We start from the raw sequence: 22,411 nt of genomic DNA, 5'->3' as shown, positions 1-22,411 counted from the left end.
ACCATTAAGTCCGAAAGCACCAATCACATGATCCTGTTCCGAAACAAATCGAGCATTTCCTACTCTAATTGTGAAAGCTGATCCGAGATCAGTGAATGAAAGACCGCATGGAAACACACTGACCGATCCTTCCATGACAACCAGGAAACTGAAGTGGAATACTAACCCCTCGTTCCTGCAGCTAATAAATAGTCACAATGTTTTATGCATATAGTGTTTTATTCTTCATGTTACTTCATGTTTGCTCTACTAATGATACGTTAAACATAAAACCAGCCTCGAAACCGGTGCGTTTGTTCACCGAGGAAGAGTTAAAAAGATACGATGGGAGCGAGGTATGTGTGATATAAGAAACACTAAAGTACTGATCTTTTATGAAATGTATGAGAAAGTTATCTTCAGGTAACAATTAATTGCTAAATGCATTTAGTATTTACTCAACTTCTTTAAACGTGCCCCCTCCTCCTTTTACAGGATGGCCAACCAATCTACATGGCCATTAAAGGAGTTGTGTTTGACGTCACAACTGGAAAAGGTTAGATGTTATTGAACTTCAGCATGAATGTGTGAATATCACAAAACAGGTCATATTTCACTCCAAAAAGGTCAACGTAATTATATTTTGTTTGTAGAAAATTAAGCCTATTTTTAAGAATATGAATATTATCATATTTTTTTAATTAATCAGAATTCCATTAAAGGAATATTCTGGGTTTGGAATCAGAATGAGCTTTATTGTCAAGTATGCTTACACATACAAGGAATTTGTCTCGGTGACAGAAGCTTCCAGTGCACAACAATACAACAAGACAGAGATACTGCTACTACTACTGATACTACAACTAATAATAATACAATTAAAAAATGAATAAAAATATAAAGTGAATAGAAAATAGAAGAATATATAGAAATACACAATAAGACTCTCTTTATATATATGTGTGTTGTGTGTGTATGTACAAATACAATTCTGTTATATACAGATTCAAGGGAATGTATGGCAGAAGAGGTAGGGTATGTTGGATAAATATAAATAGACGGGGTCAATACAAGTTAAGCTCAATCGGCAGCATTTGTGACATATTATTGATTACCACAAAAAATGAATTTGACTTGGCCCTCCTTTTCTTAAAAAAAAAAGCAAAAATCTGGGTTCCAGTGAGGCATTTACAATGGAAGTGCATGGGGCCAATCTGAAACATAAAAAAACTCACTGTTTCAAAAGCGTTGCCATAAGACAGTATGTGGGTTCACATGATTTTATTTTGATAAAACTGCTTACTAACCTTTTCTGTTAAAAGTTATAGCCAAGTTTACAGCTTTTTCATTGCCATGATAATGTAATGTAAAAAGAAAACTCTAAACCCCTAATATGACTGTAAAAGTTCAAGTTTAAACAAATGTACAGCTCAAATAATACATGAGTTTTAACAGAAGAATGTAAGTGCTTTTATCAAATTATAAGCTTCACATGTCTGCCTTTTAAACCCGCCAAAAAATTTCTCCCATTCACTTTCATTGCCTCAGTTACCTTGCTTTTTTAAAGAAAAGGAGGAGCATTAAGGCTTGGCATAGAAATGCATAAATTCTTCGACTACAAACTCTTCTGACATGTTTAGTAAGTTCTGTTCTGTTTTGTGTGCAACTGTGTTGTGTTTTGTTGTCACTATCGCTGTGGAGGACCTGTTTTTAGATAAACAAAACACATTTTCGCTTGTATGCCCCAATGTCACGAGGGGGCTGCGTGAACTGCTCTCGTCCACTATCGTGAACGCGCACAGGAGATCAACGGTCTGTGAACATTTTCACGAAATAATACATTCGATTTAGGTTTGTTTCTCACCGAACCTTATCATATGCTTTCATAAAAATCGTGAGTCTCATGGAATAATTTATTAGACTTCTGAATTATACAACCCATTTCTCATCACATTCTCATTACTGCAATTATTATTTAAATGGTTAGTTGTCATACATGATGGAAGTATTTGTTGTTCTGTCATTAATTTATGCTGGTTTTTATAATAATAAAAAAAATTGTTACAGGATTTTACTGTATTACGATAATGAGAAACAAGTTAGAATCATAATTAAAAAGGTCAAATTTAAAATGTCCATACCCATTCTAGTAATGAGAATTTGTCACAAAACGAATGTCATAATGCAAAAAAATATATATATAAAAAAATAGGCTCAACTTTCTTTATACAAAATATAATTTTAATTATTATTATTATTTTTTATTTTTTATTTTGAGGTTAAATATGGCCTGAACATGTCTCCATGATGTTCACCTATTCATGCAACTCTTTGAAAGCGTTCATAGACACCTCTTAGAGGAAGACTCCTTTCAAAGGCAAATAAGTAATTGATATCATAGCCTTGTTCCCTATTTTTATATTTTGGTATCTAAGCATTGCATTGAACAAACATGCCTATTCTGACCATTACTGATTTATAATTGGATTTTACAGAGTTTTATGGCAAGGGTGCACCCTATAATGCCCTTGTGGGCAAGGACTCGTCCAGAGCTGTCGCCAAAATGTCCCTTGACCCAGCAGATCTCACACATGATACTGTAAGTTGAAGATTTTAACAGGATCAAAATTTTGTCACAGCTGTTCAGGGTGTTATGGTAATTTTGAAATAGAAACAAATATTTTGGGGGTTTTCCTACTTAGAACTGCAACAAACTTTGTTTCCTCAAAATGAACTGTTGTCTGATGGAATAGGCTACTGGATTCCACCAGACCTTTAGTGTTTACACTATTGCCTTATGCTGTTCTAAACTTTTGCCTGTCTCATATTTCTATTTATCAGACCGGCCTTACAGAGGAACAACTAATGTCCCTTGAGCAGATATTCACAGGCACGTACAAAACAAAGTACCCTATCGTGGGATACACCACCAGACGCATTCTCAATGAAGACGGCAGCCCCAATAAAGACTTTAAACCTGAAGATCAACCTAATTTTAGCATTAAAGATGAATTTTGATTCTAAGACTTAAACGTAGTACAACATTTGATTGTAACTGATCCATATCATAGTTGTTTGTGACCTCTCATTGTATAAGTGGGCAGGTGTTGATTTGGTGTTGTCTGGTGGTCTTACAGCCCACAACCTAGAAAACACTATGATGCATACTATCCCCCGTGGGATTTTCCCTGGTGGGCTGGCTTGAAGGTTATTCAAATGAGATCACCTACAGGTGTGATTATTTTTTTTTTTTAAATAAATAGTTGACTTGTGTGTTTTTACATTATTGTTCTAAGAAATTAAGTTTAAATTGTAAAAACGTGTCTATGGTTGTAAACATGCATTAAATCACTTGGTTCCTTTCACTGTACACAAAGGGAAAGTTTGGTGATTCATATAATTTACATTTCTTTGTGGTAATTCGTGTTATATATTAAGAAGTTAAGTATTGATTTTTGTCATTCAAACAGCTTCTCAGTCATAATTATATTGTTATAAAGATATGTCCTTGATGACCAGAAGTGTTACACACCACTCTGAGAGAGATATGTTTGTCTATGTGACTTTGCTTGCTGTATTGTTAACACACACACACACACACACACAGCTCTTTGGCTGAATTTGATTTAATATGGTCAGTGGTTCCACTTGTTTGAAATAAGTTTTCTTTACTTAGAATTACTATATAATCTCAACAACACATTGTGTAGAAAGAACCTAGTTGATTTGGGTAACCCCAACAAAATCAGACATGTCAGTTTAACTCAAATAACCAAAGTTACCATAATGGTAACCCCCAAAACTCCAACATAAAAGAAACTCTTCTAAATCTCAACATAACAAAACAATAAACACACAATTTTTTTTTTTTATTAATTCATTATAAACATTACTATTAATCTTTCACAAAAACACATAAGATAACACTTATTTTAAACATTTACTCCCCCTCTGAGTCCCATGTAAAGCCTGCCCAGTTTAATCAATGCTACATTAACACCACATAAAGTATTCTTGTAGTCCCAACTCAAAAGGATTAAGTAAACTTCCATTTTCCAACTTCCAAACTTCCATTAAACTTCGCAATGAAATCATGTCATGACAACATGCCCTAAAAATGTATTGCTTTATTTTATTTTAATTAAATAATTTGAACAAGCAGCAAAAAATCCTCTTTTTGAGTGGTAGTGTTATCTGGGATATTTTAATTCTGAATGGAATGTACTGTAATCAATATTGTTTAGAAACACACAAACCAAGGAGAGCTTGATGTGGGTCAAACTGTTGTATGAACTTGAACTGGACCATGGTACTGATTTAACAACATGCATAAAGAAATAAATGACCATTCCAAGCTTGATATGGTATTGAATTTACTAACTTTTTTAACATAGCACCCCTACACATTTAACTTCAAAAACATGAAAGGCTCCTGAGGAGATGTCAGTGACCTAATTTCCATTGAGACTGTAAGCAGTAGGTGAGAATGCAAGTGCCGTTCCTTTATTTTCATGTTGAATTTGCCCACTATGCAGCTCACATGAAAACATGGGGGCTGGTTGGTTTCATGAGAGTCAGTGAGTCAGTTAGCAAACACTGTAATATTTGGAGTCTCAAAATGATGTTTTTTGATTCTTTAAAAGATTCCCGGGTACCATTAGCATTTACAGCAAAACAATTAATCATTGTAAAAGTGCCTTTACAATAAATGCTCGCCAAGCTTCAAGCAATTCTCGTCTATCCAATCTCATCTTGTTTATCACAAGTATAACAAAGTCTCTTGTTTTAAGAATCTGAAAGTGAATTGAAAAGTGAATGTAACTATAAAAACAAAAAATATCTTGATATCAAGCAAGTAGGGTAGATATATTGAAATATAAATGTAAAATAATTCTGAATGATGGCGGGTTGGCGAAAGATATAAAACTCAGTTGACTATTACTTTGTCTCCACAATTGTTTTACACTAATGCAGAATGCTTTGGTAAACTGTTTGAATGTCACGATCTGCATGGCCTTTAACATGTTGGCTATGTCATTTGATATGTACTTTCTCATGGTTCCACCTATGTGTTACCTGTTAGGTCCATGCTCACATGAGTGACGTACAATATCTCACTTTCCACTCTCCACCACAACACGTAGTTGGCTTTCATACAGTAGCTAAAAAGGTGTTGATGGTGGGAGCCGTGATGCTGCTTCCTGTCTCCATTGCACATCAGAATTTCCCCTTTGCCCGCCCACTTTCATTTTGTGTGTTGTTGTGGGCTGTTTCACTTCAGTCTGTCTGAGTATCTTGGTAGTGTCTGTTCTGCTCGTGAATCAATGTATCTTTCTCCAGTCCTCCCACAGTGAACAATTTACTGGCTGATTGAATGTTTTACATGGTGAGTAATGCATTATATTTCATTTAATATTGATATGCTATTGCCTATATTTATTAGTTCAATATTTTGAAGCTGTTAACTTATTGATAATGCATTATTACACATATATTAATATACTGCCTCATTGCTTGAACGTATGTTAAGTTTTGTATTGATTTGCTGAACAAACATCAATGAAACTGCAAGCTCTACTGTATATTGACAAGTCATTTCCATTGGACAGATCATTTGACCAAGAAGATTGTTTCTATTGGACATCACAATAAACCTATGAAGGTGCTGAGTGGCCACGGCGTGGTAAGTTATCACCTTCGTCCCATCTCAGTTTCACACATCTATTGTCCCTTAATGTCATCATGGAAAATGATTAGTATGTATTTGAATTGGTTTACTTCCCTAAATCTCTTTGACAAGTTTAACACATGTATGCTCTATTTGTTTCAGTCTAAATCGTTGATCCAAAGCAACGTGGACCTAATCAGCATGCCACCCTCAACTGTAAGTATACAGTATTGATCCCAAGATCTTCTGCATACAGCTCTTCTTAACACCTTTTGATTAATGGATTAGTGAAAAGATAGATTTCTTTGAAGGTTAAGCACTGAGAACACCTGAGAAGCCTCTTAAATGTCAACACATGGTTTAATGTCGACATGGCTTGATCTGTTAAACTCTTTATGTTGCACCACCCCAACATCCCCTATTTACCACAAGTTTAGTTCTGACAGTTGGATTTTGAAAGATTTCAGTTTGTATTCACATTATTGCTTGTGCTTTTGAAATGAGTTGAGTGAACTGGTTCTAAAATAGGCATTGATATTACTCTCTAGTTCATTGCTTTTTTCTTTTTTTATTAGGTTCACACCCAATCGGGACTCTCCCTAAGTCAGCAGACTAATGCCAGTCTGACCAACAACTCCCACACTGGTAAGAAAGAATCTCTCTTCTTCTTTTTTTTCTTTTTTTTCAAATGGCATTGCCCTTAATATGTTTCCGTGGACTTTTGATGTAAAAGAGAAAAGCAAAATCTCCCAGATGCAAAGTACATGGAGATTACTTTAAAAACTATGTTATCTATAAGTTTTATTGTCAGTTGTAATGAATGTGTAGATTTTTACTGTTCCTTTTTAATTTTTATCAGGAAACATGAACATCAACCGAAGGCGTTGGAGGAGCATTTTTCGACATGTACAGAAAAATAACATGGATTCCAAACATGCTAATGTACATCCCCAAAGGCCGCTGTTTGGACAAGCCTTGTCTGATGTCTGTGAAAAAGATGGATGCCCTCCCAAACCAATTATGGTATGTTTCCACCACTTTCTTCATCAGAATTCAGTACATAATAGGGTATAATAGTAAATACACAGGGTAAACAGTACATTGTTTTGGGATTTCAGACATTTCAGTGGTTCATTGTATTTGGCTCAATTTACTTTTCAGGATATCTTTACATTGCTGCTAAGAAAGGGTCACTATACTGAAGGGGTGTTCAGGAGAGCAGGCAACGCCAGGGCTCTGAGAGAGATCAAGGCACAACTCAATGATGGGATTGAAGTTGATCTGAGAGAGCAGTCAGTCATTCTGCTTGCCGATCTGGTCAAGGTATGGACTGACTTTGTGCTACATGCTGGTTGTTTTGAAAGATCCAAAGAAATGCAGTCAACCACTTATTAGCGATATGCATATCTGGTCATTAATATATAGTATCAATGTGTTTTTGATTACAGGACTTTCTGAGACACCTGCCTGGCAGTTTGCTAATGGTGGACCTGTACAAAGCCTGGATTACTGCAATGGAACAGCAAGATACAATTGAGAAGATAGCAGAAATTCAAATGTAAGTTATTATCTAATAAAAATAAACAATTGGGTTGAATTGAATTTAATGTCACAGTGTGTTTCGTGTAAAAACAACTGTAATTGTAACCCGGGTTTTCTTTGTTTTGTCTTCAGAGTGGTCAAGAAGCTTCCTGAGCCAAATATTCAGCTCTTGACACATTTGATTGTTCTCCTCTACCACATAAGCGAGAACGCAGATAAAAACAAGATGGATTCCAGAAATCTAGCGGTGTGCATTTCACCCAACTTGCTGCAAACAGACAATGTTGAAAAGATGAAAGAGGTGAGTGGATAATGCTTTTGTACAATGACTTCTGAATGTCTTGACCTTATAGACTATGTAAAACTAAAACTAATTGCTTTTCCTGAACTATTTTCATGGGATCTCGGTTTATATATTTTCCAAAAATAGTCGCTTTTGTTCAGTTCTAACGTTGATGGGTTTGTATTTCCAGGTAACCAATCTGACACAGTTCCTCATTGACAACTGTTGTCAAATATTCGGTGAAGAAGCCCTGACACACTTTGGAGACTCTGATGAAGATGAACTCAGCGATAACCAAGGTAGCTTTTAACATTTGTAAAAAAAAATTTTAATGGCGCCTACACACTAGAGTTTATGCTGTGTCAGAGACTGCTGCAAATCCATTGATATCAATGGGGATGGTGCATCAGAAATGCAAAGATATGCTAAAGTGACTTTCCGTCATGTGACCAAAGTTGAGAAATGTTTATCTTTTGTGGCAACATAGTCTGATGTACACTGTTGACCAATGAGAATTTCAGCGATGTGGGTTTGGTTGTCCTTTCATAAATCCAATTCGCTGTATTCCTACTTCCAACTAATCACTAGTGTGTAGGCGACTGTTACATTCCTTAAATTATATCATAGGGTAGCACAGACATAGCAAAGCAAATGTAGACAATCCTTGATCCTTATTTATCCTTGCTTTCTCCTTCAGATTCTTTTTCTTCACACCATCATGACTCTGCCTATGACAGTAATGACCCTGATGCAGATGGCCACAAGGGTAGTTTTTCTGACATGGACTCTATCAAATCTGTCCTCGAAGAGAAAAACCAGGAAGACCCCAGTGCTGTGGACCCATGGACTTCAAATCTTTTAATTCGCAGACGTTCAGAGCCAACATTTGTTTTCAGCCAAGGTGTTCAGAAGCACATTGCTCTTACCAGGAGCCAGACAGAGATGGACTTTCATGACAAACTTTTAACAAAGCAAATCTCTGATGACTGTATTCTGTTGAGAGCAGGTAACAGCTTGGGGAAAAGCTGTGGTTTGGTACCTAAATGTGAGGCCCACCCAACCTCCAAAGACTGCTCCTATTGTTCTTCAAGTTCACTTGAGAGTTGTTTCTCCAGTGCTTCTGAGAGCTCTATCCACAACAGTCCTCTTATTGCCCCTTCATCCTATCAGAGAAAGGCTCTTCAACGCAAACAGTCCTTCCCAACCCGGCAATCAGAGACACAAAAAAGGCGCTCACAATCAATGAAGACTGCGCAGATAAGAAGCAGGACAGTTTTTGGAAGAAGTGGCTCGACCAAGCGGGCCATCGAGAGAACCTTGCGTCATAGCCAGACTCTACCAAATGTACTGAATCCCAATCCAGAATCATTCTCCTCTTTATGTGAGCCGAGACGTCTGTCTACTGAGGAGGTTTTCCAGCAGGTGGACAGCAGAACACCAAGCGATCCTCCCAGTTATCATCAGGCCGTTCAGAACACAACCCATCCTGCTCTTTCGAACCATGGTTCATTGACTGTTCAAGATGCCATGTGTTTATCAAAGCAAACACACAGCCGTTCCACATCCCCAAGTGAAGATACATTATCTTCTAGGAATGAAAGTTGTGATATCCACAACAGTGACAATAAAGAGACAGGTTGTAATAGCATACTGATTGGAGCCTCATCAGAGTTGAGACAGAGGTCGACATCTGAAACTATGTATAAAGATTCTTCACCAGTGTGGTGTAATCAGGAACATGTCAGAGAGACATATGTTTGACTTATTGTTTTTCCGTTTTTTGGAGAAATTGTGTGTGTTTATGACAAAAAATGTTTTGTTGTACAGTGTTTAGTGTAGTTTGCCTTTTGGAAACAGAGCTTGTTTTGCATAATGTACAAAACTTGTTGAGCTTAATGTACAATTCAGAATCGATGAGCAACCCAATAGATGAATTGTGATGGATGTTGAATGAATTTTTTTATCAATTTTCTTTTTCATGACCCCAACAACAAAATGTTTTATTGAAAGGCACTTTGAGGAAATGTCACTACATGGGATCATGACTTTTTGTGCAATGTTTGCATAATTGCATAACAGTTTAAACATGTTAATGTCTTGAAATAAAATGAAGACATAAAACAAAGACCACTTAACCGAATTACTTTTGCCTGGAAATACAGTGGCCCCTAAAAATATTAGCCACATTTAAAATGTATGAATGTCATTGCATTAAAAAGCAAACATTTAAACCAAATGGCATCTACAAACACATTATTCTAGATGTTTTCTAACTTCTAACTAACTTTTTATTTTAATGGTCTTGCAATGCTATACTCCATATGAAACTATTTGTAAAATCAGTTTCCTAATTCTTTTATAATTCTTATGTATTCAGCTTGTATGAGACTTGGAAGTTTTTACTTTAAAAAAATGGTTATACATATACCGCAGGCCATTTATATAGCACTTTTCTAGACAGTGCTTTACATAGTGTAGGGGTAATCACCTCAACCACCAACAGTGTGCAGTATCCACCTGGATGATGCGACGGCAGCCATAGTGGCCTCACTAACACCTATTCCAGCAGCAACCTTAGATTTCACCGGGAGGTCTCCCATCCAGGTACTGACCAGGCTCAACCCTGGGTAACAAGGTGAGAGCTGTAGGGTTATATGATGTTGGCAATCAATATAAGTCAAATGTAGGTTAAAAGGTGTTAAAAATCATGAACAATTCAAAAGAAGTTTCCAGTTACCGGACCTAGGATACATATTCATTTAAATTTAATCTAAAATCATGAGGTTGAAAAAAAATGTCTATGGATGCAGTATGCTTCAACTACCCGATTACTTTTAACCATGTGGTCTTAAAGGAATATTTCGGATTTAATACAAGTTAAGCTCAATCAACAGAATTTGTGGCATAATGCACAAAAATACATTATGACTTGCTCCTCCTTTTCTTAAATATGTGAAATATGTGTTCCAGTGAGGCATTTACTATGGAAGTGAATGGGGTACGTTAAAATCTCTCTGTAAACGTTAAAATACTCTCTGTTATAAAAGCAAAGCCACAAGACGTAGACAATGTGTGTATAAACATGATTTTAATGTGATTAAATCCCTTCCTAACATTTTCTGTGTAAAGTTATAGCCAATTTTACAACTTTGTTGCCATGACGATGTATTCAACAAACTCTAAAAACCAACGACTGTAAAAGTGACACTTTAAACAACTTAACAGCTCAAATAATACATGCGTTTTAACAGAAGAATGAATGTAAGTGGTTTAGTAATATTTTCAGCTTCTCATTTCTGCATTTAAACCCACCAAAAATTAGCCCCATTGTAATTGCCTCACTGTAACCCAGATTTATTTATTTTTTTCTTTTTAGAAATATAAATTTATTTTTGTGGTTATCAATAAATACTATGCCACAGATGCTGACGATTGAGCTTAACTTGTATTGAACCCGGAATATTCCTTTAAGGTGACATTTAGTGGATCTATGAAGTTTGTGTTTATTTGCTGTATCTGTACTTAAGTAGCCTACAAATGAAGAGAACTGACCAGATATTCACCATGCATGTTCTGCACCTAGCGCGTAAAGATTATCATGATGGAATGTGAAGGTTGTCTGTTAAAAGAGCAGGATTTCTACTTTGACATCCATATTTCTAGCGAGCAACAACACCCTTCCACAGTAATCAACGAAGTTGTGTGTCCGTCAAGCGCGCGCGTTCTAGTTTCGTCGCGCTTCAAGTGAAAACCGGATTTGAGCTCGATCAAAGGTCGAGTTTCCACAGGTATGCTGTAAGCAGAGAGCTTCTGGCACTCTTTAACTCGACTTGTCTAACTTATCGTACTAGATATCGTTGGGGCGAGGCTCTGACACCATCTATCGAACATGAGTCAGAAAATAGTCTCACAGTCAGCGTTCATTGCGTTACTCTTACATCGGACGCATAAAAGCGCAGAAGATCCAGCGCTTTCCTCAGTTTAACTTTCCTCCCTAGAAACGAGTCCCACATAAGACTGACAATGCCCAAGCCTGTGAGTATGTCTTTTCTTTTTAGTAAACATAAAGCTCTTTTATTTGCTTACATATATAGAAGAAATTGTGCCCATGTCATAAATGGTAACAAATTAATACAGCCATGCCAATATATTTACACAATGCTTGAGTTTTGGGCATTTGGTATCTTAATTTATTATTTAATTATATTATTGAAATATTGTTGTTTTGAATAATTAATGATAATATCATATATTAATGCATAAGCTTAGTTAATATAATGCTATCATGATTTTGTTTCTCAGATTGTGTTATGATTTGATGCATACGTGACATCTTATTACTACAGTGTTATTTAGTGGCTTTTCTTGCATTGTGTCTAATTACAGTATATTACAATTTGAAATAGGCCTGAGCCTATATTTTCCTGAAGAGGACTCACATTCCATTACAAACAAGATTCAAAGCTTAGTTGAACTTTGGCATTTTTAAAGGTACATAATCACTATTTTGGTAATCTATTCTGATTGACAAGATATATGATCTTAAAAGAAAAGAAAACCTCTTTTGGGCAGTAAAGATGGGTCTGTCAGCAGTTAAAGCAAGTTAAAGCAGCACTTTATTGCTATATTGCCTCAGCATTTTCCCGGTAGTGACGACAACTTATCTTATTAATGCTTATAATTAGTGGTTTTCTTCTAAATTATATTGGCATCTTTATACCCCTTTTTCATAATATGGTGATACCTTAAACTTTCAGACAATAACTATTCAAGTCATGGTTAACATGCCTCAGTAAGATCTTTACACATTAACAGTAACTTGACAATGGCGATGAGTTCATGCTGTGTTCGTGGGCGCAGAATGCTGTTAAGTAAAAGATTAGCTAGATAAAGATTGTGCTGCACAGCGAACATACTTTGTTGAATTGACTATGGTATTTGAATGCCCGGATGTGACGTCTTCATAACTAGACCAACAAACATTCAAGAGAGGTTCCATGTAATCCACCTTAACTGATCAGGATTTTTCTTTAGGTATCCTTTAATAGTTGGGATAATAATTTTTGTTTTAGTAAAATTAGAAATTAGTAAAAAAAAAAAAAAAATATATATATATATATATATATATATATATATATATATATATATATATATATATATATATATATAGTATTTGGACACTTAAGGCATACTTGATGAGTGTAATATTAATTAACACAAAAAATTATTTCCTTTTCTTGAAAAAAAAAAAAGCAAAAATCTGGGTAACAGTGAAGCACTCACAATGGAAGTGAAGGGGCCAATCCTTAAACGTTATAATACTCACCAGTCAAAAGTATAGCCACAAGACATTTACATTTATACATTTGGCAGATGGTTTTATTCAAAGCGACTTACAACAGAGGAATAATACATCATTAGCGATTCATCTTAAGGAGACATTGGTATGAAAAGTGCTGCCTAACAAGTTTCACTATCATCAGAATAGTAGTATCCAAGACAGATTAGAGTGCAACAAGAATACATATATATATATATATATATATATATATATATATATATATATATATATATATATATATATATATATATATGTGAATGGTTAAGTGCTCATGGAAAAGGTGTTTTTTAGCTGTTTTTTGAGGATAGACAGTGAGTCTGCTTCACATATGGTGTTGGGAAGGTCATTCCATCAATGTGGTACAGTGAAACCGAAAGTCCAGTAAAGTGTTTTGGTGCCTCTTTGTGTTGGTACAACAAGGTGCCACTCATTAGCCAACTGCAGGATTCTGGTGGGATTGTAGCACTGCAGAAATTATTTTAGGTATGCTGGAGCAGACCCAGTGACTGTTCAGTATGTCAGCATGAGTCTTGAATTTGATATGTGCACCAACCGGCAGTCAGTGAAGAGAGACAAGGAGTGGTGTAACATGAACACACTTTGGTTCATTAAAGACCAGACGTGCTGCTGCATTCTGGATCATTTGCAGGGGCCTAACTGCACATGCAGAGAGGCCTGCAATTAGAGTGTTACAGTAGTCCAGTCTATTTATGACAAGTGACTAAACAAGAAGTTGTGTGGCATGTTCAGAGAGGAAAGGTCTTATTTTCCTGATATTTTAGAGGAGAAATCTACATGAGATGTGGTCTGTTAAATCGAGTTGTTATCGATATTTCTATATCTATATTTCTGACCGTTTTGAAATACGTTATTGTAGTTGAACCCAGCTGAATGGTGATGTTGTGTTCAACAGCAGGGTTGGCTGGAAAGACAAGGAGCTCAGTCTTCACTGGGTTAAGTTAAAGGTGGTGTTCATCCAGGCCGAGATCTCTCCCAAACAGACCCAGATTCTAGTAGTCACCATGGTATCTTTGTGCTGGAGTGACAAGTAGAGCTGTGTGTCATCGGCATAGCAGTGGTAAGAGAACCCTTGAATGATGGGTCCCAGTGATGTTGTGTATATAGAAAAGGGAAGTGGCCCAAGAACTGAGCCCTGAGGTACCAAGTAGCTGATGAGACTTGGACAGCTCACTTCTCCAGGCTACATAAACAATATACGTGTTAATTTGATTTTAGTGTGATAAAATTGCTTACTAACCTTTTCTGTGTAAAGTTATAGCCAATTTTAGAACTTTGTTGCCATGACGATGTAAAGTCAACAAACCCTAAAACTGTAAAAATGTATGATTTAAACAACTTTAAAGTTTAAAAAAATACATGAGTTTTAACAGCAGAATTAATGTGTTTTTATAAAATTATAAGTTTCACATTTCTACCTTTAAACCCTCCAAAAATTGGCCCCATTCACATTCATTGCAAGTATCTCACTGTAACCTCGATTTTTTCTTTTCTTTTCAAGAAAAGAAGGGTTTAATTGAAATAATTTTTGTGGTAATCAGCTTTTTTCCACAAATTCTGTCGATTGAGATTAACTTGTAGTGAACCCAAAATAATCCTTTAAGTGACCAAATACCTTTTTTATTTTGTTTTATTTAAAACTTAATAGGTCCTGGGAGCCTGTGTTGAGTCTGTGTATATCTGTGATATATCTGTGTTTTGAGCGGAATGGAGTGTATACAGTGACTGGCATTCTTTGAGGTACTTCATGCCACACAGGCAAATGAGACTTGCATCTGCTTCCATCCAAAATAATTCTGAAAAAGGCTAAATGAAGGGAAAACGAAATTGGCCTCCTTCCCCATTCATAACCAGTCATTATCTATGTAATGATTTTAGCTTTCAGTATCATGCTAATGTGTGATCAAGATTGTTTGTGGTCAAGATGACAGGTAAATGGAAACGCTCAAAATGTTCCTAAATATCAGTGAAATCATATCATATATAAATCTGTCTTAATGAAGCAATGGAAGATAGAGTTTCTTTACACATACTGTATTAGATACTGTATGCGTAGGTGTTACCATACGTGGAATGGGGCCCTCCCTTCATATAGCCTATAAATGTTTGCATTGATCATAGTCAGTACGTTTACTGTATTGACAAGTGTTTGGTTAGTGTTTAGAAAGATTTTAACACATCAATAGTGATCAAGACTATTTTAAGACATCAGGAAGATGAAATCATCTGTATACAGGGGCATAATTACCAGCAAAAAACATATAATAAAACATGACGTTTAAACCCACTGCAGTCTTGTATTAGTTTGATCTTTCAATACTGATAACATGTTTGCCTCCCCGAAAATTCCCTCATGGTACGTCTCTGGGTCACACTGAGTTCTGACGTAGTCTGAGCCATTCTACTGGCTAAATAAAATTTGTTGCTCTGGTAAATAGCTCATGGTTGCTAATGGATATGGTGACTGCTGAATTGAACAGTGGCCCTCATGCTGGCTTTTCCATTGTGAGGACAAATCCAACCGGGAGGACAAGCTTTGAAGATTATAGACTACGTCTCCAGGCTGGCATTGAGATTATTATTTTTTTTCTTCCTGTGGATAACAAAAAGTTGTAAATGTGCCAGTAATAAACCACTCAAAAGATGTAGTAAAACCATTATGCCACATTGTTGGCCACTTGACAAGACCCTCAGACTTAAAAGATATATAATTTTCAGAAACATATGTGCTTTTAGTATTATGTTAGTATAGTATAAGTAGACCACATGGGTTCAGATACAATAGTGAGAGCTGTGACTTTCTCATGCTTTATCTATTGGCTAGTTGATAGTGTACTCAGCATTATTTTACACTGATAGCCTTGCATATTCAGAACCCAGAATCTTGGACACTTTGTACCTAGGTTTTTTTTGTTTTTGTTTTAATATATTTGCGACATCAGATCTCTAGAGGACTGATTATGTTGATTTATGAAAGGCCCCATGAAATGGCTTGACGAGGGCAGTTTTTTGTGTCCTGTGTTGATGTATTTACAAGGAACTTTGGTTGTATCAAAGGGGTTGTTTTTGTTTTAAAAACAGCCAGTAAGCTTTAGTTATATTATAGCCATTTACCATGATTTGCTACTTGCTTGTCGGTTGCCGGAGATGGACATTTTCCTTCTAGAGAGCAATTGATTGGACAACAAAAATCAGTGTAGTGCAGCATGAGTTATCAATATTTTAGGTCCATTTTCCCAGAAGAGAAAGACTGTTAATTGAGCATATATCTGCTAAAAAGTAAAAACACCACTTTGTGCACACTTGCATATATAACCTACTGAATGGCTTCAAAGTTAATAGACATGGACTAAAAGCCACAAAAATTGTAATATGTCTTGGTTCTGTTTAACTTTACTAGCACTAAACTACTGTGTTACCAACAGAGAAAATGCATTGATTTTTAAGAGTTTTAAATCAAGCAGTACATATTGTTGCAACAGGTGTTAAACTGCAGTCAAAACTGCAGATCATTTACTTGCTGAGGTGGCTAAATACTATGATACGCCTGTCAGGGTTTAACAGCCTTGCAGTGTGAGTATTATAGCAGTTGCCATTTTTCTCATAATTTAACAAACTGATGTTTCTATACTTAAAATATGAATTAATTCTGTTTATGAGATGAGTTTGAATTCCATGCTTTTCCAACAGGCATCAAAAAGAAAGAAGCATTTGACAGATTTAAGGTGCACATGTCTTGGACTTAAAAACCATTTCTATAATTTCTTAGTTGAAAGTTGAAAAGGTTTATCTTTACAGCTCTGGAGTAAGCTCACATGAAGGTTGTGTAACTTTGACAATGCTTGTAAGGCTCTGTCAAGGTTCACTTGGTTGTTATGAAAGGTTGTGTAAAGTGTGCTGGACTGAGATGTGATCTTGAACAAGAAATGTCTTTCTGACTGTGTTAGTTTGAAATCATGGAATCTCTCCTGTAAACTGATTTTTTGTTTCATATGTGTATAGACAACCCTCATTGTTTTATTGAGTGCACACTACTTGCTGGGTTTTAATACGTGTTAAGTTCCAAAAGTAGGGATGCACTGATGTATCAGCTGGCCGATATTAATTGCCCAGCTATTGACCAAATGAATACCGTCGGCATATCGGTAATAAGCATGAAAATTCAGATATGAAAATAATTCATTAGTAACACACATTGTAAAAACTGAATTTGAGTGAATTCAAATGCACAGTCCAGAAATAATAATAGCTACAATATGTAGAAGGATATGTTTTATTACATTTGTATACTTTCTCTTTCTAAATTGAATGGTGGAAAAAAATGCCATAAATTGACTTGGACACTTACCTATATGCTAGATGATGAGAGAAACCATCCAAAACGCTTTGAAACCAGCATACTTTGACTTCTGAGATATCGGTTTGATATTCATTAATGATGCACGATTGATTTAATTAAGACTGAAATCGCAATATCCATCCATCCATCTTCTATAGCCACTTATACTATGCAGGGTCACGGGTAGTTCTGGAGCCTATCCCAGCAGTCTCGGGCCAAAGGCAGGGAAACACCTTGGACAGGTGTCCAGTCCATCAAAGGGCAACACACACAGACATACACACTCACACTCACACCTACGGGTAATTTAGGGTCTCCAGTTAACTTAACCTGCATGTCTTTTTGGACTGTGGTGGAAACTGGAGCACTTGGAGGAAACCCACGCAAACCAAGGAGAACATGCAAACTCCACACAGAAAGACCCAGTTGAGCCAGTACTCAAACCCGGGACCTTCTTGCTGTGAGACGAAAGTGCTATCCACTGAGCCACCGTGAACCCCCAAATTGCAATATGGTCTTGCAAAATGTTATGTTATTTAGTTACTTTCTATCTTTTTATCCTTTTAAAATGTTTGGCCAAAAAATCAAGTAAAACAGTGATCTGATGACAAAATAAGGTAAGTGGCAAAATATCGGTATTGGTATTGTTATCGGTATCGGCCAAACATTTTCCTTCTAAGGCTAAACCTGATAGATTGGAAAATATATAATAGTATCACAGATTAATAATGTCACACCTTGAATTATCTGTTGAATTTGTTCAAACCACCTATAAGTGTAGCGAACACAAGTTGAGACAGTCACAATGTCGGGGAAAAACTGCTTTATTCACAAAGCAAAGCAACAGTACAAAACAAATGCAAATCCAGTGAAGAGTAGTCAACGGGAGCGTGAGGTCGAGAGCCGGGGAATCAAGATATAGAATAACTAGTGGGAGCAAAAGACAGGGGAACAAGGGGAGCTGGCAAGCTAAGCGGTAAACAAGAGGAGAGCAAAACTAGACGAGACTAGCGGGGGGCAAAGACACGGGAAACTAAATACAATAACCAACAACCGTGAGACGAAAGGGTAGTGATATATATAGTGACGAGTGCAGGTGTAAACAATGAACAGGTGATGAGACGAGTGCAGGTGAAACTAATTTGCAGGAGTGCAGATGACGCGAGTGCAGGTGGTCATAATGTTCTGGGGATTGAAGCGCGTGAGAAACTTCGAGGAAGGGAGATTGCCTACTGAGCATGTGAGCGAGTAGGAGCAAAGTGGGCATGAGGGCTCGAGCGAGCAAAAAGAGCGTGAAAAGCTTCGAGGGGCGGAGTGAGGGAGTGTGCGTGTGTGTGCTAGGCGATGCGGGGAGAAGCAGAGGAGCGGGGTTCATGACAGTACTCCCCCTCTGAATAGGGCCGGCTCCTGGCGGCCACGGGAGGCGGTGCAGGATGATCGGGGGACAGACAAAGGGAAGTGAGACAGTCCATGGGCAGTTCAAGGTAAGGTCAGGGGAACATAGTGGACAGGCGGGTGGTCGGGAGATCTAGGGGGCAGCCATAGGGCAGAGACTGGGTCAGGGGGTCTGGAAGGCGACTGGAGGACAGGGACTGGGACCGGGGGTCTGGAAGGTGACCACCGGACAGGAACAGGGTCAGGAGGCCAGGGAAGAGGCCACAGGACAGGGAGAGTGTCAGGGGGCCACCGGACAGGGTCAGGGGGCCAGGGAAGAGCCGTGAAAGGCGGAGCCGTGGAGGACTTGGGAGACGGAGCCTTGGAAGACGGAGCCCTGAGAGACTCGGCGGGGTACTGAGAGGCTGAGGAGGCGGCGCCATGGGGAGCCCAAGAGACAGGGTAGAGGGAGGTGGTGCCGCAGGAGGCTCTAGAGGCGGAGGCCTGGAAGGCTCAGGAGGCGGAGCCAATGACGGTGGCGCCGTGGGCGGCTCCAGCGAGGTAGGCCTGGAAGGCTCTGGAGGTGGAGCCGAAGGAGGCTTTAGGGGCGAAGGCCTGGAAGGCTCAGGAGGTGGAGCCGATGACGGTGGCGCCGTGGGAGGCTCTAGCGAGGTAGGCCTGGAAGGCTCTGGAGGTGGAGCCAAGGGAGGTGGCGCCGTGGGAGGTCCCCGAGGCGACGACCTGGCAGGCTCTGTAGTCTCGGGGGGTAGAGCCGTAGCAGGCTCGAGGGTGGAGCTCTAGAAAGCTCTGGAGTCTTTGGGATCAGAGCCGTGAGAGGCTCGGGAGGTCGAGCCGTGGGAGGCTCTGGAGGGGAGCCGTAGGAGGCCCGAGAGGCGGAGCCGTAGAAAGCTCTGGAGTCTTTGGGAGCAGAGCCGTGAGAGGCTCGGGAGGTGGAGCCGTGGGAGGCTCTGGAGGGGGAGCCGTAGGAGGCCCGGGAGGCGGACCGTAGGAGGCTCGGGAGGCGGAGCCGTAGGAAGCTCTGGAGTCTCTGGGAGTAGAGCCGTGAGAGGCTCGGGGAAAAAGGTCGTGGAAGACTCGAGAGGCTCTAGAGGTGGGGCCCTGGAAGGCTCGAGAAGGGAAGCCCTGAGAGACTCGAGAGGGGAAGCCCTGAGAGGCTTGAGAGGCGGAGCCCGGGGGGGCTCGAGGGGTAGAGCTCTGGGAGGCTTGAGAGGAGGAGCCCGCGAGGGCTCTGAGGGGCGAGCAGAGGCTGGCAGGTCCGTGGAAGACTCTGGGGGCGGAGCAGAACCCGGCAGAGCCGTGGAAGACTCTGGGGGTGGAGCAGAACCCGGCAGAGCCGTGGAAGACTCTGGGGGCGGAGCAGAACCCGGCAGAGCCGTGGAAGACTCTGGGGGCGGAGCAGAACCCGGCAGAGCCGTGGAAGACTTTGGGGGCGGAGCAGAACCCGGCAGAGCCGTGGAAGACTCTGAGGGAACCTCTGCGGTCTTGAGCACAAGACGAGACTGGGGAGAAGGGGCCCTCTTCCTTCTCTGACGTCTTCGGCCAACAGGGGATGTGGCCATGGGGGCGGTCGAGGCTACAGGCGCTGGCTGGCTGACCGTGGCCGACATGGGCGCTGGCTGGCTGGCCGTGGCGGGCATGGGCGCTGGCTTGTTGGCGTGGCGGGCATGGGCGCTGGCTCGCTGGCCGTGGCGGGCATGGGTGCTGGCTCGTGGGCCGTGGGCGCTGGCTCGTTGGCCGTGGCAGGCATGGGCGTTGACTCGCTGGCCGTGCCAGGCTTCGAGGCTGGGACCGTGACAGGCTTCGGAACTAGGGCCGTGTCTGGCTTGGGGACTGGGGCCGTGACAGGCCTCGGGACTGGGGCCGTGACAGGCTTCGAGACGGGGGCCGTGGTAGGCCTCGAGACGGGGGCCGTGGTGTGGAGCGCTGGTTCAGTATCTGCCTCCCCCACAGTAAACAAGGAACCAACGCACAGCAGGGCGAGGTCAATAAACTGAGCCAGGTTGAGAGAGCAGCGACCACCAGGCATGTATGATGAGGCTGGCTCATTCAGTCCATATTGAAAAATGTCTTTCAGAACCACCTCATCAAAATTCACCTGGTTGGCCAGGGCACAAAAATCAATAACATAAACCTCCAAGGGTTGACTCCCCTGACGCAACCCCAAGAGTCGGGCCGCTGGCTCCTTAATGTCGAGGGCGGGGTTATGAGTTACACAACCGCTGCTTGAGACAGTCACAATGTCGGGGAAAAACTGCTTTATTCACAAAGCAAAGCAACAGTACAAAACAAGGGCAAATCCAGTGAAGAGTAGTCAAGGGGAGCGTGAGGTCGAGAGCCGGGGAATCAAGATATAGAATAACTAGTGGGAGCAAAAGACAGGGGAACAAAGGGAGCTGGCGGTAAACAAGAGGAGAGCAAAACTAGACGAGACTAGCGGGGGGGCAAAGACACGGGAAACTAAATACAATAACCAACAACCGTGAGACGAAAGGGTAGTGATATATATAGTGACGAGTGCAGGTGTAAACAATGAACAGGTGATGAGACGAGTGCAGGTGAAACTAATGTGCAGGAGTGCAGATGACGCGAGTGCAGGTGGTCATAATGTTCTGGGGGACTGGAAGCGCGTGAGAAACTCGAGGAAGGGAGATTGCCTACGAGCATGTGAGCGAGTAGGAGCAAAGTGGGCGTGAGGGCTCGAGCGAGCAAAAAGAGCGTGAAAAGCTTGAGGGGGCGGAGTGAGGGAGTGTGCGTGTGTGTGCTAGACGATGCGGGGAGAAGCAGAGGAGCGGGGTTCGTGACAATAAGTGTCATCATCTGGAGAATATTACATAATACATATCTATCAGCAAGGCTTTACTTACATTTATTTTATGGAATGAGATGTAATTTGGTTGGAAGTACAAGTCATCATTCTAGCTAACATCTCATCACTATGACATTTCTGATTTGTCATGGATGTGATGCAGTTCAGGTGTTTATTGTATGAGATATATATATATATATAGTTAACCAATGGTAATGTAATCTAAGATTGTACCAAGTCATTTTTGCTTTAATATTCCAATACTTAAATCAATGAGAATATATTTTTTTAATGATTTGTGTTTGTTCTCTGCAGATCAATGTCCGTGTCACCTCAGTGGATGCCGAACTGGAATTTGCAATCCAGTCAGTTACAACAGGCAAACAGCTCTTTGAGCAGGTGAGATTCAGCTGCCTTAGACTCCTGAAATCAGTCAGTCCTAAACAACATGGGAAACTGATAGAGAACATTTTTATAGTAGGGTAGACACCATATTTAATTTTTCACCATGTCTTTTGTGATGTTAGATGTTTTAATGTCTTTTTTGTGATTGTATGTCTGTAATTTTTATTTTTGGAAAGATGTATTTTCAATGTTGTATCACCTGAACAATCAACAACAAGGTAAACAACAGTAAGACAAACTGAACAGACAAGGCAGAACAGGCCTTATATGGTGGCAAATATATGGTTTCCACCCTAACTAAGGTTCATAACCCAATCCCATTTTGAAAGTAAAAGAATGCTTTAACCCTCTGATGCATGGTGTCCACTACAGACAGGTATTTAAAAGTCATTTGTAACCATTCAGGGTGCAATGTATTATCCAAACCACCATGGATGACCTTTGACAATTTTAAACAATTTTATTTGTTATTGTGATTTTTATTTATCATGACATAAATTGAATATGGCAATGAAAGATCAGTCTTTCTAGCAAGTCAGTCCACTGGCGGCCCTTTTTGGAATGCTTCCAGGAAGCTATTAAAGTCATGAAAGTGCAGCACTTCTTCTTGTGTGGGGAAAGACTGAAATCCTCAA

At 39.6% G+C, this 22,411-nt stretch overlaps 3 protein-coding genes across 4 annotated transcripts in view; all 3 read left to right on the top strand.

The window, feature by feature from the left end:
- Positions 1–114: 114 nt before the first annotated feature.
- Positions 115–4,339, top strand: LOC127657168 (neudesin-like). Its single transcript, XM_052145842.1, has 4 exons — positions 115–335; positions 475–535; positions 2,475–2,578; positions 2,821–4,339. Exons 1-4 carry the CDS (start codon positions 198–200, stop codon positions 2,995–2,997), a joined length of 480 nt encoding a protein of 159 aa, XP_052001802.1. The 5' UTR covers positions 115–197; the 3' UTR covers positions 2,998–4,339.
- A 929-nt stretch (positions 4,340–5,268) lies between these two features.
- Positions 5,269–9,644, top strand: LOC127657258 (T-cell activation Rho GTPase-activating protein-like). The gene is made up of 10 exons (XM_052145977.1): positions 5,269–5,365; positions 5,589–5,662; positions 5,810–5,863; positions 6,223–6,292; positions 6,507–6,670; positions 6,809–6,970; positions 7,096–7,205; positions 7,322–7,490; positions 7,663–7,771; positions 8,170–9,644. Exons 2-10 carry the CDS (start codon positions 5,636–5,638, stop codon positions 9,231–9,233), a joined length of 1,929 nt encoding a protein of 642 aa, XP_052001937.1. The 5' UTR covers positions 5,269–5,365; positions 5,589–5,635; the 3' UTR covers positions 9,234–9,644.
- A 1,706-nt stretch (positions 9,645–11,350) lies between these two features.
- Positions 11,351–22,411, top strand: part of LOC127657207 (ezrin-like) — a 28,623-nt gene continuing 17,562 nt past the window's right edge. The window contains exons 1-2 of one of the 2 annotated variants that reach the window (XM_052145899.1): positions 11,351–11,507; positions 21,687–21,770. In XM_052145899.1, the coding sequence (XP_052001859.1) occupies positions 11,496–11,507; positions 21,687–21,770 (96 nt within the window). In that variant the 5' untranslated portion in view covers positions 11,351–11,495. Of the gene's footprint in view, positions 11,508–21,686; positions 21,771–22,411 lie in introns of those variants that run through there. The other variant, XM_052145900.1, reaches the window with a different exon arrangement.

Source organism: Xyrauchen texanus, chromosome 16, assembly GCF_025860055.1.
Source record: "Xyrauchen texanus isolate HMW12.3.18 chromosome 16, RBS_HiC_50CHRs, whole genome shotgun sequence".
NCBI lineage: Eukaryota > Metazoa > Chordata > Actinopteri > Cypriniformes > Catostomidae > Xyrauchen > Xyrauchen texanus.
This window is presented reverse-complemented; position numbering and strand designations above follow the sequence as displayed.